The following is a 17595-nucleotide window of genomic DNA, read 5'->3' on the forward strand; positions in this document are numbered from 1 at the left end:
TTGTTACAGTGTTTTCAGTTTTCAATTTTCAATTTTTAGCAATAAACGGTATCCAAATAGACTCTTTATGTATAATATTTTTACGCATTTTCTTTTCTTCTTTTGTGTAATTATTAGACTATAAATTTTAATTTTCATACTATAGACTAAATTTAACTTTTATCTTTAAGCGTTTTGTTGTTGCATTTGCATTGAAAGAAAAAGAAATACGGGTCGTCAAAAAAAGAAAAAGAAAAAGAAAAAAAAGATATACGGAATTTTTTTAAAAAATCTTTTTTGGTTAAGTGAAAATTAAAAATACAAATCATTAATTACAGGTCGAATGGATCCTTCAAAACCCGAAACCTGTTTGAGTTGAACTTTATTGAACCGTCCTACTTACTAGGTCTAGGCATAATTCTCTCTCTAGAAGCAATGGAGGTGGAACAAGAGAGAGAGCAAAATAAAACGTAACAGGTGAGGTGAGGTGTTGGACTTGGACAATTCTGGATGACTAGTTGTCGTAGTTTATTATACTAATTAATGGTGGTCGTATTTGTGTGATTACCAATAACAACTGGATATGAAATACATATATATACATATCAGAAATGGTCTGCAACCAAATTAAGAAACAACCCCGTTGGCCGCTAAACGCGCATGTTCCCATATTATATAGCTAGAGCAGCTTAGGCTAGCTCCACCACCACCACCTCTCCTTAAAGAAACAAACACTAGCTCAAATTCGTTTCCTTCTCTTATCATTCTTCCCCTCCTTTCGTGCGTGTGGGTGTGCGTGATTGCTGCGCCTGCCCCATTCCACAATTAATAATTAAGCCATGGAAACAGCAGGCACAACTCCACCTTCCAAACGCAGACTCAACGGGAAGACCTCCTCCTTTCGCCTCCGCTGCGATAGTCTTAATACCATCCGTCTCCGCCGCATTTTCGATCTCTTTGACAAGAACAACGATGGCTTCATCACCGTTGATGAGCTTAGCAGTGCCCTCAACCTTCTTGGCCTAGAAACCGACCTCTCCGAGCTTGAATTCACCATCATTTCCTTCATTCAACCGGGCAACAAAGGTCTTAGATTTGAAGATTTCATCTCATTGCACCAATCCTTAAATGAAACCTACTTTGTATGCGATGACCACATAGTCAATCATGTCGGGGCCGAGGAAGATCAGAAGATAAATAATCATCAGACTATGTCTCAGGAGGATTCGGACCTGTCAGAGGCTTTCAAGGTGTTTGATGAGGACGGAGATGGTTATATATCCGCTAAAGAATTGCAAATAGTTTTGCGGAAGCTTGGATTCTCGGAAGGGAACGAGATTGGTAGAGTTGAGAAGATGATCTTCTCCGTTGATCGCAATCAAGACGGCCGGGTTGATTTCTTTGAATTCAAGGATATGATGCGTGGCGTTCTCGTTCGGAGCTCTTGATTTCTTTTTTAACACATTAATTAGTACCATTTCTCCTTTTGCAACGTGTAATTCTATGCTTTTGCATGCATTTAATCAATCATTAGCATTTTCTTGTTTTAGTGTTTGTCTGTAATCTGTATCCTAATGTCATTACAGCAACAAGTACCTTTCTTAATTTTGCTGAATACAGCAACATGTACCTACTTTTTTTTTTTTCCCCTCTAATAATCAAATTTCACATCAGCCTCTTTGTTAATTCCTGAATTGTGCACTGATCCTTGATGTTCATGCCCAGTGTTTTGCCTATTTGGGGTTCGGTGTTGACTTTGTCTTCATTTTTCGTTTCTTCAATTTTACTGCATTGACTTCACTTCAGATACATGCGTACACTAGTACAACTTTATAAATGTATATATAAAAATTTCCATGTATAGATAAGATGTGATTTATAAGAAATAGATGGGATCCAATCAATGAAAGAGATATTAGGACTGTTCTAAATTTTTGACATTATTGGAAGTTTTAATTTCATGGAACACAATTAATTGACCAACAAGTAGTGTACAACACGGTTTAGATTGTCGCAGCTCTGAACTTCCAGAGAGTGTGAATTCCTCTAAAGTCGACAAAGACGTCTAACTGCATTTCCACTTTCTCAACACGAGCTCTTTTCTTTCTTAATTTCAACAAGGGACGATGACTTCTGAGTTTTGACTTCACCTGCATTGCTTGACCAATTCCATCCAAGTCTCATCTTTTACATTTTTTTAACTTTATATATACTTTTCAAAAGAAATTTAAAGGGACAAAAAACAAAACAATATGTTTTTTAATATACTTGACAAAACTAAAGAAAACTTATAAGAAGGCCGTTAATTAGCTTATGAAAACAAGTGAGTTGTCAAAATTAAAGTAGTTGGGTAATTAATTAATTTCTGAAATTATCCTTATAACTTTCGATTGTTCTTTGAAAATTAGTATATTCTACATTTTATGTATTGGATTTGGATGTCTTACAAATAGGGAAACTCACACTCCATATGTACACACAATATATATATATATATATATATATGGATTTTGCTAATGTGTGCCCTTAGGGCACACAATAACTAACCATTTTTAGAAAAAAAATTTCTCGGGAATTGAAAAAGTATTTATAACTTTTTTAATTTTCGAAAAAATGTTCCAAAAAATGGATGGCTTAATGTGGACACACATTAACCGGACCCTATATATATATATACACCCTTATTGGCACACCATAAAGTATGCAAATATTTGATAGAAGAGAATAAACAATGCAGTGGACTTACTGTTGGTTTTCTTAATTTTACTCAAATCAAGGTTTTATTTTTAACGCTCTAAAAGCAAGATATTTTCTGTATACCGAAAGGAAAGTATATGGGCCAAGAGCACCATGCCCATCTATTTGAATTACAAAAGAAGATATAATAGAGATGGAGATGGTGATGGGCCTGAAAATGTTACCAAATGATGTCCATCGATCGACCATCTTCCAAGGTCATACTCATATATAAATGTTTATATATATACACACAATAGATATAGATACAATGGGATTTAATAGATACAAGTAAGTTTGTTTGTTTGTTTGTTTGTTTGTTTGTTTTTTTTTTTTTTTTGTTTTGTTTTTTTGGGTAAAAAATAAAACCCACAATAAGGATTTGAAAGGATCAAATTCTTATAGTTCAGTGGCAAACTTTTTAGGTTGTTAAGGTGGTGTCATGTGCTGTAAGCCCATAAGAGATACAATTTGTGACGGAATTTCAATTACCTTATGAAAACTCTTTGTGAGGGTGACATATTAGGATTTTGAGGCAACACCCTTTGTCATGGTAAGTCTTAATTGAAATTTCAATGTCATATATTAGTCTAATAATTTTTTTGAGATGGATAACACATTATTTGATGTCATAATGACATCCTTTATGTTCTCCGACTCAACAAGTCATACCTTATATTTGAATGGGGGGAGAGGAGAGGGGAGGTGGTTGGAATCCCTTTGTTCCAAACATACCCATAAATCACTTTATGGAAAGATTTTGGTAAAGCATTATATGATGCCAATACAAAAAATATTTATCACAAAACTCTTTTCATTATCATAAATTACTTTGAAAAAAATTAATCATTTTAACAAAGAAAAAAAAGAATTTGAAAGCATCAAATTCTTATAGCATAGTGGCAAACTTTTTAGATTGCTAAGGTGGTGTGGTGTGCCGTGCCGTAAGCCCATAAGAGATACATTTTGTGACGGAATTCCAATTACTTTACAAAAACTCTTTGTGAGGGTGACATATTAGGATTTTGAGGCAACACCCTTTATCATGGTAAGTCTTAATCGAAATTTCAATGTCATATATTAGTCTAATAATTTTTTTTGAGATGGATAACACATTATTTGATGTCATAATGACATCCTTATTGTTTCTCCGACTCAACAAGTCATACCTTATATTTGAATGAAGGGAGAGGAAAGGGGAGGTGGTTGGAATCACTCTATTCCAAAAATACCCATAAATCACTTTATGGAAGGATTTTGGTAAAGCATTATATGATGCCAATACAAAAAATATTTATCACGAATCTCTTTTCATTACCATAAATTACTTTGAAAAAAATTAATCATTTTAACAAAGAAAAAAAAAAGAATTTGAAAGGATCAAATTCTTATAGCGCAGTGGCAAACTTTTTAGGTTGCTAAGGTGGTGTGGTATGGTGTGCCGTAAGCCCGTAAGAGATACATTTTGTGACGGAATTCCAATTACTTTACGAAAACTCTTTGTGAGGGTAACATATTAGGATTTTGAGGTAACACCCTTTGTCATGGTAAGTCTTAATCGAAATTTCAATGTCATATATTAGTCTAATTTATTTATTTATTTTTATTTTTTTTGAGATGGATAACACATTATTTGATGTCATAATGACATCCTTTATGTTTCTCCGACTCAACAAGTCATACCTTATATTTGAATGGAGGGAGAGGAGAGGGGAGGTGGTTGGAATCCCTCTGTTCCAAACATACCCATAAATCACTTTATGGAAAGATTTTGGTAAAGCATTATATGATGCCAATACAAAAAATATTTATCACAAAGCTCTTTTCATTATCATAAATTACTTTGAAAAAAATTGATCATTTTAACAAAGAAAAAAAGTTTAGCTTAAGATAGACTTGAAATTATCTTCCTCAAATCCATTATGTGCTGTTTGAAGAGACTATTTATATATAATTTTAGTCACATGATTATTTATAATAAATCCTAACTTGTTTAAATAATACATATAAATAATCTTATAAGTCGTCACATAGTGAGTTGGAGAAGATAACTCTAGTTTGGTTTGGAGTTATATAGACTTATAATTCACTACGTTGGATTGAAAGAAATTACTTCAAACTGATTTGTAGCTAATCTTTGTTTATTAGCAAAGTTTAGGTTTCATAAGGCTAAACGCAAGCACGCACACACTCTCTCACTTTGGTTCGTTAATGGCTATCTCATCCTAATTGAATAGCTGACAACCTAATAGACATACACAAGTCATGGGCAACAATATTACCAAAACCACAACACCAGCAATTGCATCTTCCAGCTGAGTGATCAACACAACATGAACATCCTAGTAATGCAAAAAAACTTTTACTTCTCTACCAGTTCCTAATTGCCAATTGCCTGAATTGAACAAAACAACCAATACATAGGTGCCACTCAACGTGAAAGTAGAGAGAAATGTCATTGTTAGTTGGTCAATATTGCCTAGAACAAAATATAAAATGTAGCTTAGGTAGTAGATTATGAATAAGGTTGTTGTCAAGGCTCTTTCACGATAAACCTGGAAGAGGCTCCCAACAAACCCTTCATTTTGAGAGAGATTAATAATTTGTGCAGGTGAGGAGGACACGGCTCTTACATGTATTGTGTTTTCGTCTGTATCTCATTCTCATATTTGCGCCATGGAAGTACCCTCCAAATCCGATCCCTCAGATCAAGGAATTGTTTTCATTTTACAAATATAAAATAATAGAATAGATTACATTAGATTGAGAAAAAAAGATTTAAAAAAATGGGCTCATGGTATTCAGCATATAGAACTTGTCAATTTTACTTAACCACTACGTCTTGTACCATTGAAACACCATGCATCAATTGCCGGGTCTTGTAATCTCCATCTTCTTCCTATTAAGAAGCAGTGCCCATTAATTTCCTGAGTACCAATGTAGCATCACTCTTGGCCTTGGGACGGGGATTGCTTACTTTGACTTCTCAAGTTAATCTAAGGACCAAGTTCTTTCAGAAGGGAGCAGGACGCTCTCCTTCTTGCTGAAGAATTATAAATAATCCTATATCTCAGATTATGTGGAACTTGTTTTTGTTTTTGTTTTTTGTTTTTAATAACAATCTTATACGCATTAATTAAACAACAACACAACAATGACTAATTATATAATATTCTAAGAGTACAATAACGTTGTACTCCCTCCTTATAAATAATATATAGAGAGTTTGTTTAATTAAGTTCAAGGTGAAAATATTGAACAACGGTAGAAAGACAAATTAAAATTTTTTCTCGGATAGGAAACCAAAAAGGCAGAGACCACAAAAGTTTTCAATTGGTTGCATCCTTTCCCCGTTAGAGGATTAGATTAAGAACTACATCAGTCCAATTCACCCTAGGAATATTGAAGTCTTGTGATAAAAGCGATTCATTAGCAACCTGCAAAGAAGTTTGTAAGAATGTTTATTGATAATGAGTCTCTTTTTGCTGAATTGATTGATAATGAGTTAAGGTTTATATTGTCTAAACCCAAAATTTTAAGCATGTGTATTGATGCAACTTCAAGTAAAATAAGGAACAAAAGAAAAAACAGGAGTACATGTAAAGGGATTTCGAAAGCAACCAATTTTATCTATTCTTAAAGATTAGGGGTCGAACCACCAACCTTTTTAAAATCTCAAATATCCAAAATTATTTTAATTTGTTAAAAGGTGAGAATGATCACAGAATGAGCTACTAGAAAATTAGATTAACACATAAAAAATTATAGGTTCACGTGCAAACCATATTTAATGCGAAGTTTAACGTGGTTGGCCAGTATAGAAAATTTCATCTGTTTCATCTTATTTTTTTTTCTTTAGACAAGGACCCAAAAATCCGATCAATTTCAATTAACATTGTCAATTATAAAAGTAAATAGGTGGGGCTCATACGTCAGTGTCACGCGTTGGTACAATGTTGAATATAATGGAAGAGCAGAAAGCAACAAATATTGGATACTTATACTAATTTGCATGCTCTATTAGAAGTTAGAATTCAACATTGGACCGCATTGAAACTTGAGAGTCTGTGGTTCCCTTCAACAAAATAATAAAGGCAACAATCTATATTCTATTATCTATAATCTATAGTGGATCCAAATTGATGACTCTTAAATGAAGACCGCCCACTTTCTGATCCGGACCATTAATCTTCATGAGAAGTACTAACTTTAGGTAGGGACTCTCGCACGCATTCTAACTTCATCTTTGCCTTAATTTCCTTCCACGCTTTTAATTCCTAATTTACTTCATATTCTTGTCAATTTTTTTGTTGTTGATAGATTCTTGTGAATTAATTTGCTTCTACAGCTTGGTTCGTTCATGTTTTAATGAAAGAATATAAGCAAAAATTGGACATCCATTGGGACAAAGGATTTTAATTTGTGATGGAAAACTCCATTTTGTCTCGAGATTCAAAGTTAGAAGAAAGTTTCTCATTTAGCTGCTATGACTTCAACACGGCTGTGTCATTTTTCTCCGAGGAGGAAGATTGTGGAAACGATGATGATGATGATGATGAATCATACATTGAAATAGCACTTGATGATGATGATCATAAAGATGGCAAGCATGATGAAGAGGCTGATGCATTCGAATTGCGAATTTCATATTCATCTCCCAATATTGTCTTCAATGAACTCCCCACCCATAGTTTGACTGACACCAAAATTCAAGACCTTGGCTTTGAGACACACACAATAATTGAGACCCCTTCTTCTTGTTCATCATCATCATCATCCACTTTGAGTTGTTCTTCAACAGAAACTTGTAGTACTGGTCCACCAGTACCGCATGTGTCTCCTCAGCCTTGGGGCATTCACAATTCTGCAGTTAGACAAGGGGCAGAGTTCCCAGCAGTCAACGAACAAGTCAATACGCTCCCCTTCAGTTTGGATGAGGAAAATTGTCTTCCCCAGAAAAACCCGCAAATTTTGATCGACACCTATCAATGGGACTTGGTAGGGAGCAGGTACTAACAGTAACACATGCATTCCTCTTAATTTTTTTGTCTTTTCATTTTTGTTATCAATATGTCCATGAAGCAAAATTTTCACAATCTACAACTGTTGTGGTTCTTGTTTGATAAAAGTATGATTAGCGTTAGATGCATGTGAAATTCATATTACTCCAATCACAAATTATCACATTAACAAGGTGTAAAAGAAGTTATATTAAGCATTCTGGATTTTGAATCCAAATAAACAACGGTAAGATACACCATACATTTATTTGTGGGGCTCTGATTAATTCTACTGACAAGATATATGGTTATCAATACCTTAACCTGAAGGTAAAAAACAATCATTATAGACGGGATGACTTTAGTTTCAAATTCTATTGTTTGTATATTAGATACATATATCATACTAATTTATCTGAACTCCACACTCCAAAGTACATTTGCTACATCATGTGGTGTGTAGTTGTTGTTGCTGTTCCTCCCAGTTGTTGTACGCTCTCTCAGTTGTACCTCTGTTTTCAGTTAAATGAATATTTCATGTAATTATCAAAAAAAAAACGACAGCTCTGGTTACTCTCAAACAAACCCAAGCCGATATTTTGTTTGCCACAATCGGGGACGGACCTATTTGTTTTGGTTAGGACTTAAGATGTGCTAATTCAATGGTGTTTTTGGATTTATTAGTATTATTATATTTATCTTCTAGTTTTATATTTTTAGGCACCCAACGCACATTACTAGAACAGATGTTTAACAATTTTAATGTGATCACTGAATTGTTGTCTTTCACGTTTGATCAACACCAGTAAAACATCAAATAACAGAACAACAATGAGTGGTGGCATCATGAAGCTCTTTATCAAGTTTCGAGCCATGAATGTCCGAACCCTGCTAGCAACATTTATGAAATCCCGCCAAGTTATATCTTCTCCAGGCAGCAGTGATCACAAGAAGAAAAAGTCTAAAGAGAGGCTAGTTAAGCCTTTCGACAAGGGGCTAATACAAAGAAATCAGGAACAGGGTCGCAACATCAGTAAGGACAACGAAAAATCTCTACCAATTGGTGAGAAATATCCGAGAGTGCTGGAGATAAACTTGGACGCAATAAAAGGTGCTGTAGAAGCTATAAGCATGGGCGTTGGTCGCAAAAATAGACAGACTAGAAGCTGCCCAACTTCTATCAAGTCCTCCCCACTTCACAATGGTTTTCCAAGCGAGAATAAATTATACTCGAAAGAAACATCAATTCAGGCTGCCATTGCCCATTGTAAAAGATCATTTGGTCAAACGTAAGTGTAATTAGAGTATTACAGAGAAAAGTTCTGTTGGGATTTCCACTATCTTGAAAGTGAAGTTCTTTTCTTAAATTTTAGTAGTCTATTTTAAGTATATTAACTTCGTCAAGTTGTCTCATTTAAGAAAAATCTTTCTTGTCAAGTAACAGAAATGAGATAACTTAGGGCTCGTTTATTAATATTGTTCTAGTAACATTGTTTAAATATTGTGAAAATATGTGTGGATAAAAAAGTAGTGTAGAAATACGTGTTGTGTTGTTTAAATAACGAAAACTGTTGTTCAAACAACGTTACCAAACAGACCCTTAATCTTTTATTTCTCTTTTAAAAAATATGAATAACATTATATTTAGATTGGGCCAAAGGAGAGGAGAATAGAGGGCAATAGGAGTGAGAAGGGCTGTTTGGTAGGCAAGTTCAAACTTACATTTTCACATTTTAAACAACATTACACATATTTCCACACACTTTTTTACCCACTCGTATTTCAAAAAACTATAAACAACATTACTCAAACTACTCTATCAAACACCCTCTCCCTTATTTGGCTTTTTTTTTCTTTCTTTTTTCTTTTTTTAAATGGAAGCAAATCTGTTCTTTTTTAATTATTTAACTCCTTCACTTTGTGGGGATTTGGAGGGCTAGGGATTCAAAAGTGCTTCCTATTTTGGCTTTAAGATTTGTTAAGTGCACTTTATAGATTTTAACAAATTAAGAATACACTCACCAATTCCGTTATATGTTATCACTTCCTCTCCTTCTAATCCTACCGGTAAACAAGAGTAGGCACATTTACTCTTCTCTCCTCTTCTTTAATTTTTAAAATATCCAAAATAAGTGAAAGAGTATCTACTCCCATTTTGCATTCTCCTCATCTTCTCAGTGTCCCATTTCATTAAACCTTTAATTTATATATATTTAAAAATTGAAACGTAGCATTTATTATGTTACTACACTTCTGTTGAGCAATTTCAACTGCCACATCATTCACCTATTTTTAACATTCTCTCTCTCTCTCTCTCTCTTAACTTTTTTTTTTCTTATTATTTTTCCCACTACTATCTACCTTAATATCACTTTTGCTCTATCCCTTTATCTTCATTTATTTTTTCCTTTTCTTATTCCCCTCTTCTTACTATAAATTTACAATTTTCTTTCACATCCTATACATAGTTTGCCCACACACAAAAGGTTCTCTCTCTCTCTCTCTCTCTCTCTCTCTCTCTCACATTTTTGGTGGATTTTTTTAAATATTTTTCTTGCATCTCTACTTTAGGTTGATTATTTTTTGTATTTTTTTGAAACTCTACTTTGGGTTGATGTGATTAAATTTTGTGTTTTTAAGTTGTTATCTTTTTTTAATCTCTTTGATTTCATAGATGTTATCATATTGCATTATAAAGATAGTATATAAGAATATAATGTTATTTTATTACACAACATAACTAGGATAATTTGGTGTACATTACTATATTTTTTTTTTTATTTTTACTTTTTTTCTTCTCATATTATTTTCTATAAATTTCTTATTACTCTTGTGGGGCCCGGCCCAGAAATAATGGGCTATTCCAAATTCAGGCCCGTCCGAGGAGCGTCCTGTCCGAAGAGAAACCACATATGAAGCATTACTCAATCCCAATAAACGCCAAGGAAACCTGTCTGAGGAGTAACTCCTCCTCGGACATCACGAAGCCCAGACGAGGAACTCTCCCCAGCCATTTCAGTTCATCCTCCAACATATAAAATGAATAAAATCCAAAATATCTCATGGAGAGCTACCACCACATTAATTGCGCCCCAACCACCCTCTTGGCCGCATTAATGAGGAAAAGACCCCTGAACAGTACCGCCTTGGCCTCTGCAACTCACAAAGGGAGAGATGAGGGCGTCTGATGGGACAGGTACTCAAGTAGATGCTTAGATGATCAACAAGTGTAAGGTTGAGATGAGAGGAGGGGAACTATATAATGTAGTGGAGTCCCTCAAAGAAGGGGACGGAGAAACTGTATTATGAACTGAAGAAATAGAATTACACGTGAGAGATCCATTCTTGTGCTTTTATTTTCTGCAATAATACTGTCCATGTACCAGACCGAATAGGCTCACTGAGGTTAAGTTCTTTGACCCATCCTCTACAAATATTTATTGTGGGTTGCGTTTTGGGCCAAGGCCTGATCAATAGAATTTGGGCCAGGAAAATCGTGCAACTACAATTGGCGCCGTCTGTGGGAAGAACTAGGGCATCAGCTAGCACAACGGTCGAGCATGGCAGAACTAGGTCCGCACCAGGAGAATCCTCACCAGGCTAACTCCCAACAGACACAACCCGCCGAGTCCCAGAGGCAAAATAACCCCGTCAACCCAGGCCACAGGGGAAATCGTGAGGGAAGTGCGCATACTATCCGGACAAGCTAGAGTCACACTCAGATAGGTAGTCACGTGTCCCAAAGGCGAAATAGTCACCAGGCCATGCAGCGAGAGATAGACGATCTGAAGAGGAAGCTACGACGGGTACAGCGAAAGCGATCTCCTTCAGACTCAGACGAGTCTTCTAATGTGAAGGATGCGAGTTACCAACGGAGATCAATGACCCCCCCAAGTGAAACATTTTCCTACGAAAAGGAACCACGCCCTGTGCGGAAATATGAGAGCACATCCAGTAAGGGTTCGGGAAACGATGCCATGAAGAAGGCGTTGGACCAGGTTTCAAGGTCCCCCTTCACGTACAGAATTGAAGGGGCTAAGCTGCCTCGACGGTTCAACCAACCGGCATTCGCCATCTATAACGGTCGAACAGACCCGGTAGAGCATGTGAGCCAATTTAACCAAAAGATGGCGATTTACTCGCAAAATGAAGCCCTTATGTGTAAAATCTTCCCGTCCAGCTTGGGATCAATGGCGATGAGGTGGTTCAACGGCCTGAAGACAAATTCCGTAAGCTCATACAAGCAGCTCACTTAGGATTTCTACTCTCGCTATATCACCAACACCAGAGTCCCCAGGCCCCTCGGTTCGCTATTGTCCTTATCCATGTACGAGGGAGAGACTCTGAAAGCATATTCGGATAGATACTAGGAAGTGTATAACGACCTGGATGAAAACCATGATGCTGTCGCTATCAGCACATTCAAAAGCGGGCTCCCTACCGACCATGGCTTAAGGAAATCCCTTACTGGTAAACCGGTTGCCAACATTGATCAGCTGAGGGATAGGATCGACAAGTACAAAAGAGTGGAGGAAGATCAGCTGCAAGGGAGGGGAAAGGAGAAGGTTATCCCCCCCAAAGCAAATGATTTCAGGACGGAATGGCACAACCCTGGTCAGCCGAGGAGAGATTTTTCGCGGCAGGCTGGGCAGAGCAACCCGCAAATAGTGAATGCCGTATTCAGAGAGCCAGTACAACAGGTACTGGAGAAAGTAAGGGATGAGCCCTATTTTAGGTGGCCGGGAAAGATGGCTGGAGACCCTTCCAAACGTAACCAGAACCTGTACTGCCACTATCATCAGGACCATGGGCATACTACTGAGGACTGCAGGAATCTACGGAATCACCTAGATCAGTTGGTCCGAGAAGGAAAGTTACGTCACTTGCTGCACCCATCGAGTGGCCATCCCGGCCAAGCAATACAAGAGCCTCGAAAGGACGTGTCCTTAAGACCCCCTACCGGGACGATACATGTCATCCTCACTGCACCAGGAAGAACGGGGCCACCCATCCCCAGGGTGTTAGCTATTGATCAGCTCCCCTCCGAGGGTAGGTAAAGGGAACCCAAAAGGTCAAAAAGGGGAAGCTCTTTGATACTGGGATTCTCGGATGAGGATAAGAGAGGAACTATTCAACCTCACGATGATGCCTTGGTGGTCACGCTGAGGATTGGGGGCTTCGACGTGAAAAGGGTAATGGTGGATTCGGGAAATGCAGTAGAGATAATGTACCCTGATCTATACAAGGGGCTAAACCTGAAGCCAGAAGATTTGGCAGCTTATGACTCCCCCCTTCTCAGCTTCGAGGGAAGGATGGTTACGCCAAAGGGGCAAATCCGACTACCCGTACAGACTGGGGCGGAAGTGGTGGAGGTGAATTTTATCGTGGTCGACGCTTATTCACCCTATACCGCAATAGTTACAAGGCCATGGATCAATGCCCTAGAGGCCGTGACCTCCACACTTCACCAAAAAGTAAAATACCCATCCAGAGGACGAGTAGAAGAGATCCGAGGAGATCAGGCCGTATCCAGGCAGTGTATGGTGGCCGCCGTCTTACATCGGCCCCATGCCGAGTCCTCGGCCCCTGAAAGTTTATAGCAATTAGCCGCCTCGGCAGAGCAAGACGATGGGCTGGCCGAGGAGATAAGGTGTGAAAGTTTAGATCGGATCGCTGTCAACGACGACCCAGAGAAGTTCTTTTAGGTCGGCTCTAAATTACCTTCTCAGGAAAAAGAGGAGCTGGTCAGATTTCTCAGAGAAAATGTCGACGTGTTCGCATGGGACGCCTACGACGCCCCGGGAGTAGATCCCGGCCTTATTTGTCACCACTTGAACGTCAACCCCTCTTCAGCTCTAAAGAAACAGCCACCCCGACGTCCTTCGAAGGAACACGCTAGTGCCGTAAGAGACGAAGTGGCGAAATTGAAAAGGGCAAGGGCTATCAAAGAGGTCTTCTATCCCGAATGGTTGGCAAACACGGTGGTGGTAAGAAAGAAGACAGGGAAGTGGAGGGTCTGCATGGACTTCACGGACCTAAACAAGGCGTTCCCGAAGGACCCATTCCCCCTACCCCGAATCGACTGATTGGTGGATGCAACCGTGGGCCACCCTCGAATGAGCTTCCTGGACGCCTTCCAGGGCTATCATCAGATACCCCTTGCGCTGGATGACCAAGAGAAAACGGCTTTCATGACGCCCATCGGAAACTATCATTATAAGGTGATGCCGTTTGGGCTGAAGAACGCAGGCTCAACTTACCAAAGAATGATGACTCGGATGTTCGAGCCACAGCTGGGCAAGATCATTGAGGTTTATATAGACGATATGGTTGTAAAGAGCAAAAGGGTTTCCGAGCACGTGAATGACCTCGGAGTAATCTTCGCTATCTTAAGAGAGCACCGGTTGCGGCTGAATGCTTCCAAATGTTCATTCGGGGTCGGGTCTGGGAAATTCCTAGGGTACATGGTCACCCACAGGGGAATAGAAGTAAGTCCCGACCAAATCAAAGCCATTAACAGCCTACAGGTTCCTCGGAATCCGAAGGAAGTGCAGAAGCTCACTGGTATGATTGCAGCGTTAAACCGGTTCATATCGCGATTAGCGGACCGATGTCGACCTTTTTACGTCCTGATAAACAAATGGAAAGGGTTTGAATGGTCGTAGGATTGTGTTCGGGCTTTCCAGCAACTTAAGGAATACTTGTCACGACCACCCATCATGTCCAGCCCTGAGGCAGACGAGGTGCTGTTCACGTACATCGCTGTAGCTCCCCATGCTGTGAGCCTGGTACTGGTACGGGATGATAATGGGGTGCAGCGACCGGTTTACTATGTGAGCAAATCCTTACATGAGGCTGAGGTGAGATACTTACCTCTAGAAAAGGCAATTCTGGCGATAGTGCATGCAACCCGGAAGTTTCCTCATTACTTTCAGGCGCATACGGTCATCGTTCTAACTCAGCTTCCCCTTCGAGCAGTACTTCGAAGCGCTGACTATACAAGAAGGATCGCCATGTGGAGTGCGCTCTTGGGAGCCTTTGATATTAAATATATGCCCAGATCCTCCGTCAAAGGACAGGTCCTCGCAGACTTGGTGGCGGAGTTTGCTGAGCCCTCTATAGAAACAATAACCGAGAAGAAAGACGTGGATGAAAAATCGGTTGGTGCGGTTTCAGCAGTTGGGACCATGCAATGGAAGGTCTACGTGGATGGCGCAGCTAACCAGAGAGGGTCAGGAGTGGGGATAGTTTTAACATCCCCGGACGGTGCCGTCATTGAAAAATCATTGAGGCTCGGGTTCTCGGCCATGAACAATGAAGCCGAATATGAAGCATTACTTCAAGGGATGACGATGGTTCAAAGATTGGGCGGTAGAATAATAGAAGCGTTCTCGGACTCCAGACTGGTGGTCGGACAAGTGGTGGGTGATCTGGAAGCTCGAGACACCAGGATGCAAGAGTATCTGGGACAAGTCAAGCGGCTACAGGCGAATTTTGAATCCTTCAATCTGACGCACATCTCCAGGAGTGTAAACACCCATGCAGACTCGCTGGCCACTCTCGCCACGTCCTCGGCGCATAATCTGCCGCGAATGATCCGGATTGAAGATCTAGCCCAGGCCAGCCCCATCAGCGGAAGCCCTGCCAGAGTCCATCAGATCAGAAAGAGTCACAGCTGGATGGACCTCATAAAGAACTTCCTTCAAAACGACGTCTTGCCGGAAGAAAAATTGGAGGCCGAGAAGATACGAAGGAATGCTCCCCGGTTCTGGCTATCAGAGGGCCACAAACTATATCGACGTTCTTACTCTGGACCGTACCTACTCTGCGTACATCCAGAAGAATCTGAATCTCTACTTGAGGAGTTACACGAGGGGATTTGTGGAAGTCATACTGGAGGAAGGTCGCTGGCACACAGGGCACTTACCCAAGGGTATTGGTGGCCGAACATGCAAAGAGAGGCCCAAGAATATGCTAAGAAGTGCGACCAGTGCCAAAAATTCGCCCCGAATATCCACCAACCTGGAGGGGTTCTCAACCCCCTCTCCAGCCCATGGCCGTTCGCACAATGGGGCCTTAATATAGTTGGACCCTTCCCCAAAGCTGCGGGGAACAAGCGATACATAATAGTCGGAACTGATTACTTCACTAAATGGGTGGAAGCTGAACCCTTGGCCAACATTAGGGACATGGACGCCCAAAAATTCATCTGGAAGACCATCACCCGCTTCGGGACTCCGCGTACACTCATTTCCGACAATGGTCTGCAGTTCGACAGTAAGAACTTTAGGGAGTATTGCCGCGAGCTTGGGATCATTAACCGATATTCCACCCCTGCCTATCCCCAAGGAAATGGGCAGGTTGAGGCCGTGAACAAGGTCATAGTAAACGGACTGAAGAAAAGGTTGGATGAGGCAAAGGGGAGATGGGTAGAAGAGCTCCCACACGTTCTATGGACCTATCGGACAACGCCACGGCGGTCAACCGGTGAGACCTCCTTTTCATTGACTTATGAAGCAGAGGTCGTGCTCCCAATCGAGAACAACTTTCCTACGCTAAGATCTATCTCGTTTACCCCAGACGGTAACGATGAGTTGTTGGGAAGAAGTCTAGACTTAGCCGAGGAAAGAAGGGAAAAAGCAACGATTCATATGGCCTATTATCACCAGAAGCTGAGGCAGGGATATGATGCCAATGTTAAACTACGACCCCTCGGTCCAGGTGATCTCATGATGAGGAAGGTTCTCGGCAGCGCAAAGAACCCCTCTTGGGGCAAGTTGGGGCCCAATTGGGAAGGACCGTATCGAATAACGTCAGTAGTCGGGATAGGCGCCTACTATCTAGAGGATTTGGATGAAAAAACTGTACCTCGACCATGGAATGTAAATAACCTCAGAAGATATTATTATTAATGAAAATGACTTCGCCCACATTTTGTTTCGTGACTATCCACTGCTTGCTGGTCTACATGACAATTTTTATAAGTTTTAAACAGAACCTAAGTCCTACATGGCTCCTCGGACCACAGACTTAGGGGAAATTATTACTTAAGGCAACTATTCATAGTTTTAAACAGAACCTAAGTCCTGCATGGCTCCTCGGACCACAGACTTAGGGGAAATTATTACTCATGACAATTTTTATAAGTTTTAAACAGAACCTAAGTCCTGCATGGCTCCTCGGACCACAGACTTAGGGGAAATTATTACTTAAGGCAACTATTCATAGTTTTAAACAGAACCTAAGTCCTGCATGGCTCCTCGGACCACAGACTTAGGGGAAATTATTACTCATGACAATTTTATAAGTTTTAAACAGAACCTAAGTCCTGCATGGCTCCTCGGACCACAGACTTAGGGGAAATTAATACTTAAGGCAACTATTCATAGTTTTAAACAGAACCTAAGTCCTGCATGGCTCTTGGACCACAGACTTAGGGGAAATTATTACTTAAGGCAACTATTCATAGTTTTAAACAGAATATAAGTCCTGCATGGCTCCTCGGACCACAGACTTAGGGGAAATTATTACTCATGACAGACTGTATGGCTCCTCGGACCATAGACTTAGGGGAAATTATTACTTAAGGCAACTATTCATAGTTTTAAACAGAACCTAAGTCCTGCATGGCTCTTCGGACCACAGACTTAGGGGAAATTATTACTCATGACAATTTTTATAAGTTTTAAACAGAACCTAAGTCCTGCATGGCTCCTCGGACCACAGACTTAGGGGAAATTAATACTTAAGGCAACTATTCATAGTTTTAAACAGAACCTAAGTCCTGCATGGCTCCTCGGACCACAGACTTAGGGGAAATTATTACTTATGATAAATTGGGAGATTATTACTTAAAGGAAATCATTTTAATACGTGCGCG

At 39.6% G+C, this 17595-nt stretch overlaps 2 protein-coding genes across 3 annotated transcripts; both read left to right on the plus strand.

Moving 5' to 3' along the window:
- The first annotated feature begins 565 nt into the window (after positions 1-565).
- LOC115953999 (calcium-binding allergen Bet v 3-like) lies at positions 566-1648 on the plus strand. Its single transcript, XM_031071850.1, has one exon. The coding sequence runs from the start codon at positions 819-821 to the stop codon at positions 1425-1427; it is 609 nt and encodes a 202-aa protein (XP_030927710.1). The 5' UTR covers positions 566-818; the 3' UTR covers positions 1428-1648.
- Positions 1649-6775: 5127 nt separating this feature from the next.
- LOC115953861 lies at positions 6776-9040 on the plus strand. 2 transcript variants are annotated; one of them, XM_031071684.1, is made up of 3 exons: positions 6776-6928; positions 7064-7724; positions 8522-9040. In XM_031071684.1, the coding sequence occupies exons 2-3, from the start codon at positions 7141-7143 to the stop codon at positions 9006-9008; spliced, it is 1071 nt and encodes a 356-aa protein (XP_030927544.1). In that variant the 5' UTR covers positions 6776-6928; positions 7064-7140; the 3' UTR covers positions 9009-9040. The 2 variants fall into 2 exon arrangements, with proteins under 2 accessions (XP_030927544.1, XP_030927545.1); XM_031071685.1 differs by lacking the exon at positions 6776-6928 and having other exon boundaries at positions 6990-7724.
- Positions 9041-17595: the final 8555 nt, after the last annotated feature.

The sequence above is a fragment of the Quercus lobata genome, chromosome 7 (genome assembly GCF_001633185.2).
Source record: "Quercus lobata isolate SW786 chromosome 7, ValleyOak3.0 Primary Assembly, whole genome shotgun sequence".
In the NCBI taxonomy this organism is placed as follows: domain Eukaryota; kingdom Viridiplantae; phylum Streptophyta; class Magnoliopsida; order Fagales; family Fagaceae; genus Quercus; species Quercus lobata.

Coding starts and splice junctions, on each gene's coding strand:
- LOC115953999 (XM_031071850.1), top strand. CDS start 819: ATGGAAACAGCAGGCACAACTCCACCTTCCAAACGCAGACTCAACGGG.
- LOC115953861 (XM_031071684.1), top strand. CDS start 7,141: ATGGAAAACTCCATTTTGTCTCGAGATTCAAAGTTAGAAGAAAGTTTC. Junction 7,725..8,521: donor TGGGACTTGGTAGGGAGCAG/GTACTAACAGTA, acceptor GATCAACACCAG/TAAAACATCAAATAACAGAA.